Raw genomic sequence first — 6,000 nt, 5'->3', positions numbered from 1 at the left:
TTAATATGACTGCAATTTGAACTTAACTGTTCATGAAGTTGAACTAAAGAAGTTTACTCCCCGGTGTCCTGGAGGTTTAGTCTTACAACCCATTAAATGCAAGATCCGTGCTCCACCTCTGGCTGGGGACAGTTGTTGCATGTCATTCCTTCTTTGTTTTCCGACATGTGCTGTCAATCTCTATTCTGCCGTCAAATTAAGGGAAAAAAATGGCCATATGATTTGTCAAAAATGGACTGGATCGTCTGTAATCCAGTTAAAAAGAAAACAAAGTGAATATAGAATATTTTGGGAAACTTCTCTTCATTTTTTTTTTTTTCCTCGTAAAGTTTGATGTTTTGGGTGTGAAGAAGATAAGACCCTCACTGACAACATTCCTCTAAACTGATACGACACCAAAGAAACATCACACATCAGACCAGTTGCACATGAACAGCCTCAGTTCCAGTCTGCAGTCCCAGTTCAGACCACCACTATAAAACTGACTCCATGTTGTCGCACGTCTCGTGGTCCTCCAGGTTGTATATGAACTTTGTCCTGTTGGCTGGGTTCTGGGTGATCTCCTTGCCCAAATTGTCCAGAGTCACATTGGAGGCGAAGAGTTCGGTGGGCGTGAGGTACCCCTCGCTGTTCTTGATGTATTTCCTGTAGTTCTTCCTCAAACACTGCCACGTGGTGGTGTACAGGACGAATGCTGACGACTTTAGCACGATGGCGATGCTGACGTACAGATGCCTGTAGGCCACGTTGTCGTACAGCATGCAGGCTCCCTTCTCGCCACAGACGGTGCTCCAGAACAGACAGGTGGAGTCGATGCCCATGCCAAAGATCAGAGGTGGAGGGATGAAGCCTGGATCGGGAGGAGACAGCAGGGCAAAAGGTCAAAAAGCATACCAGTATGACTTCTGGTTTTCTTTATATCCGCACAGACAGACCAGTGAAGTTCACTTCAACAAGAATCGCTCTGACATTTACATCAAAGAGCCATGAACATGGATGGGACAAACACAGCATTGTAAGACTTATTACAGAATGTGTGTCCATACAAGAACTGTTCTGTGGATATAAATGCATGACAGTAAAGTGTGCAAAGCTTACCGATCAGTCTGAGGAGCAGGAACAGAACTCCGAGGGCGTAAGATTTCAGCTCTGGACTCACAGTTCTGAAAACAAAGACAGAATTGTCAATACTCACATTTTCATTTCCAGTCAGGTCAAGCAAGCTAGAGATCTCAGAGCTGTACGCCTCATGGTTAAAGGATAATTCCGATTTATTAAAACTTGGGTCTGATTTCTGCAATTATTTCTTTCATTGATGATAACATTGTTCACACCAAAGTCCGATCTGACAACATGAAGACAATGCAACAATGAAGTCATATGACAACTAAACAAGCTAACAGTTAAGCCTGCATATCTACCACTACTACTGCATTCTAATATATATCTTGTAAATCATCCCGTGGCCTGTTCACTTGGCAATGCCTCGGCCTGCTCAGTCATCCTTCTGAATCCACATTCTTCACATATATTTTAAATCTAATCTAATCTAATCTAATCTAATCTAATCTAATCTAATCTAATCTAATCTAATCTACATCTATCAGATATTTTGTTACTGTAATCTCAATCTGTTTACTCTGCGATTTGTTGTTCTGTTCTGTACTGTGTCCATCCTTCTCTGTGGCTCTTTTTCGAGATTTCCTCCATTTTCTATTCCCCCTGCTACAAGGGGTTTTTGAGGGGGCATTTTTCCTTACTTGATGGTTCTCAGGACAAAGGGAGTGTGTGAAGCCCACTGAGGCAAAGTGATTTGTGATTTTTTTGCACACAACGGCAGCAAATACAGCAGGTGTGGTAACGGAGGGAGGAAATATGATAAATATATAAACACCTACAGTTTGGCAACGTCACCTTGGTGTGTGTTTATAGGAATACTTCTACATTTATGGATATATGTTTTGTTTTTGTTTTTTTGTTTTTTTGTTTTTTTAATGGACCTGGAGTCTAATAATAAAAAGTCTATCTATCTATCTATCTATCTATCTATCTATCTATCTATCTATCTATCTATCTATCTATCTATCTATCTATCTATCTATCTGCTTATTTGCTTTCTTGTTCATATTTATATGAAAAGCTTGATACCACTCTCATATCTGTATAATAAATATGGAACTACAGCCAGCAGCCTGTTAGTGTAGTTCAGCATTAGTTTAATGTTGTTATCTTTGAGAGTAAGGCTAGTTGTCCCCCCTGTTTCCAGCTACCAGCAGTTGACTGTAGCTTACCGAACACATATGAGAGTGGTATCGATCTTGTAATTGAACTCACAGAAAGAAAGCCAGTGTATTTACCAAAATGGGGAACTATTTTTTGAAAACCTGAATAATTCTCTGGCTGCTGGTGTTCTTGCTCCAGTTGCCTTCTCCTTTTTTTTTTTTAGCAATGTTGCCATGTATCCCGATCACAGCAGTTAACTTGATGAGGACAATGTTATTCTATCTGTAATAATAATGTAGTTCTATTGAAATATAGCCACTAGTGAGAAAATAAGGTTGTAAATAACATAAAGTGTTCTTCTCATGTGTCTGTTTTCTACCTGACAATATATAAAACATAATGGTACCCTGTGTGTCAGTATCTCTCTGTATGTATTCAGTGACTGAAGTGACTGTTTCCATCATTTTGCCTTTGTCTCAGCCATGAATAATTATACTACCATCACCACCACCACTACTACTACTACTACTACTACTACTAATAATAATATTAAAAGTTAGTTGTATAGCACTTTTCAACAACAAAAGTGCTTCACAGACATAAAAACAGGAAATACACAGTTTAATTACTGAATTAAATGTCAACAGCTCCCCCTTGTGGGCAGTCTGTGTATAGCAGCAGGTCTCTTTACCTGATAAGGATGATGACAGAGGGTGTCTGGGCCATGGCTCCGATCATGCTGCACACACAGATAACACAGAGGAAGGTGAGGAAGGCCTGCTGACAGCCTGGACTGGGACACTTCCCCGGTAAAGCCACCGCATCCTCAGTGGTGCTGGATATACACGTACAGCTGGTCAGGTTCTGAAACAGAGACAAGAAATGAGAGTGAATATGGGGATCGAACAGGACTGCTGCTCTGTATGTATGTATATTTGTCTCTTGTCCTTATCAATGGACAATGTAATGTTTACACTCACTGGTTTGGTGCAGCCAGCGAAGCAGGCTGAGAGGTAGGTGACTCCATTGGAACCACAGACTGGGCTCACTGATGCTGTGTAGCAGTTACAGTTACTGATGCACGCTGACTCAGGTCGCTGCCAGGACTGCAGCGTCCTACGGAGGAGGTCAAAGGTCATGTTAGGGAATATAAATACTGTATATGCGATATTCACATCAAAGGGAAACCACAGCAGGAACAGACTTCTTTTTTCTCTCTTTTGTATAATTTTGAGGAAATGAACTCATTTTTGAAGAGTCAATCAGGAAATTATTACATAGGAAACTCTATGGGCTGAATAGTCAACCATTGTACTCAAATGGCACAATGTAGTCAGTGAAGCAGGGAAATATTTCTGACAGCTGTTCAATGCATAACACAAGAGTTACAGCATGCTTTAGAGTTTCAACCAATAGACTGTGGTGCAGATGCAGTTTTCTGCCATCTGTCATTGCAGACATGATATTAAATGCATAAAGCATTGCTGATATGTTAACATTAATGCAAAAAATAATGATGAGAAAGTCAATAAATCAGTAAAGAAACCTCCCAGCTAGATCACCTTATAGTCTCTCTTACAGTAACAAGAATGTACAATCTTGCACATGAGACTTATATGCTGCATTAGAACACAACAGGCACTAATGTTTGATTGATAATGATGATCTTTTAAGTCAATTTCTTATTTCTTTAAAATGAACATTTTATGTTGTTTGTTTTGAGTTGCTGTTTGTTCCTTTATGTGAAACTTTGTATGCTGCTGTCTTGGCCAAGACTCCCTCGTAAAAGAGATTCTTAATCTCAATGTGAATATTGCTGGTAACATAAAGTTTAAATAAAAAAAAAATTAAAAAAAAATGCAAACAGAAGTGGCATATCTTAATAAAAAGGTTAAAACATTTTATTGATTCTGAAAAGTACTTTTTTGATCATATGAGAGCATTTTTAGCTTTGAGCAAGTCATGGTAACACTTTATGATAAGCATCATTAATAAAGGGTCAGTTTACTTTAGTTAATAGTTATTTCACTGTAAACAATGAAATGCTTTATAAACCATTTGTTAAGCACTTGTAAAGGTTTATAAACATCAGCTGCAACTTTATAATAAACAATCAGTGAATAAATGATTTATGATGCATTTCATTGTCTGTTAACAGTGAAATGACCATAAACTAAAGTTTAATTAACTATAAATTTACCATTTATTAATGATGCTTATTATAAAATGTCACCCAACTCATGTTTCTTGAAGAACTGCATACAATAACTAAATACAACAGAAGGACCCATACAGCACTCTTAATTCATGTCAGTAGGTTTCCTTCCTTACTCGTTGCTGTAGGAGACTGTCACCCCGGCGACAGGTCCGGTGTCACAGCCCAAGAAGAGGAAAGAGACGTAGCAGGCGGTGGACACCAGGTTGACTAGCATGGCCATGCGGACAGCGCCCAGAGCTGACAGGTTCAGCTTCTTCACCAGCAGCCCCCCGAGGAAAATACCAAGACAGGCACAGGGGATGGCCGTCATACCTGGGGAGGAAAGACAAGAGTGTCCAGTGTTTGCCACCTTTTTCCACTGGCGTTTTACTGAGTAGAGGGTTAATGGTAAAACACTTTGGGGACAAAAAGATTTGCCCTCTGCTTGGACAGATATGATCTGCCTACCTAGCAGCTGATTGGCTGAAGAGGTGGTAAGGTTGAATTGCTGCTCCAGGTATTTTCCCAGGAAGGCAGCAAAGCCAGCGACCACAGCGATCTCCATGCAGGCTGCCAGCGTGATGCAGCTGAACACTGGATTAGAGAGGAGGTGCCTGGTCACCCTGGGGATTACTAGGGCAATGGAGAAGAGAATGGAGAAAAGACAGAGAAAAAACAAAGACAATTGATCATAAGGAGAGAGAAATATGATTGAAAGATGGCGGATAATATTCTGAGATTTTACTAACACTTGGCCCTCCTTACCTCTCAGATGCTCACAAACTGAGAGTCCGCTGTTTATATCAAAGCCATGAATGGCCCCATTGGGTTTGGAGCCCTGGTACTCCAGGGTTAGGGAAGAAGGCAGCATGGCCTGCTCACTCTCCCCTCCACCATCCATGTCCTGCACGTCCAGCGCCTGGGGGAAGCCGAACATGAAGAGGGCCGACAGGAAGAGTAAGGCACCGCAGAGGAGGAAGCCGCCCCACCATGCCCCGATCCAGCGAGGGTCATCTGGGGTGATGTCCAGCTTACCTGGACAGGAGGTACGGGAAGTTACCACAATGAATGAATAATGAATGATGTTCTGAGATAAAACTCCACAGATCAATGTGAAGAAATTGGATTCCAGTAGATGTGAATTCTTCCAGTTACTTAATGTCTCTACTGAGCTACTTCAATGTTTTATTCTACATTTTATATGGTACGGTCAACACAAAACTAACTATTTTAATCAGAGTTGACACAATTTAAGGATGTTTTCTCAAGCAGTGGATAAGAAGTACTCAGATCCTTTAAGTACCAATACAAATGTAAAAGTGATCTATTACAAATAAAGTTCCTGCATGAAAAATCCTCCTTAAGTAAAAGTACGTACAGTAAGTATTAACAGAGAAAATAATTAAAGTATTAAAATAAAAGTACTGGCCATTTAAACATTTATTGACATGCAACCATGTGAGAAGTTTGGAGCTAAAATCACTGTTTCATCTCAAATGTGACCCCAGTTACTTGCAACATATCAGTAGCCACGTACTGCAATCTTAATCTTTTACTGTGTGTATTTCAAACACCTGTTA

At 40.2% G+C, this 6,000-nt stretch overlaps 1 protein-coding gene across 1 annotated transcript in view; it reads right to left on the bottom strand.

Moving 5' to 3' along the window:
• Positions 1-473: 473 nt before the first annotated feature.
• LOC140995188 (solute carrier organic anion transporter family member 3A1-like) overlaps positions 474-6,000 on the bottom strand; it is a 30,458-nt gene continuing 24,931 nt past the window's right edge. The window contains exons 4-10 of the mRNA XM_073465145.1: positions 5,186-5,455; positions 4,889-5,053; positions 4,555-4,753; positions 3,204-3,339; positions 2,915-3,087; positions 1,099-1,163; positions 474-850 (exon numbers count right to left, since the gene is read on the bottom strand). Of these exons, the coding sequence (XP_073321246.1) occupies positions 474-850; positions 1,099-1,163; positions 2,915-3,087; positions 3,204-3,339; positions 4,555-4,753; positions 4,889-5,053; positions 5,186-5,455 (1,385 nt within the window). The remainder of the gene's footprint in view (positions 851-1,098; positions 1,164-2,914; positions 3,088-3,203; positions 3,340-4,554; positions 4,754-4,888; positions 5,054-5,185; positions 5,456-6,000) is intronic.

Source organism: Pagrus major, chromosome 4 (genome assembly GCF_040436345.1).
Source record: "Pagrus major chromosome 4, Pma_NU_1.0".
Classification (NCBI taxonomy): domain Eukaryota; kingdom Metazoa; phylum Chordata; class Actinopteri; order Spariformes; family Sparidae; genus Pagrus; species Pagrus major.
The sequence above is the reverse complement of the archived record's forward strand: the minus strand, read 5'-3'. Positions and strand labels throughout refer to the sequence as shown.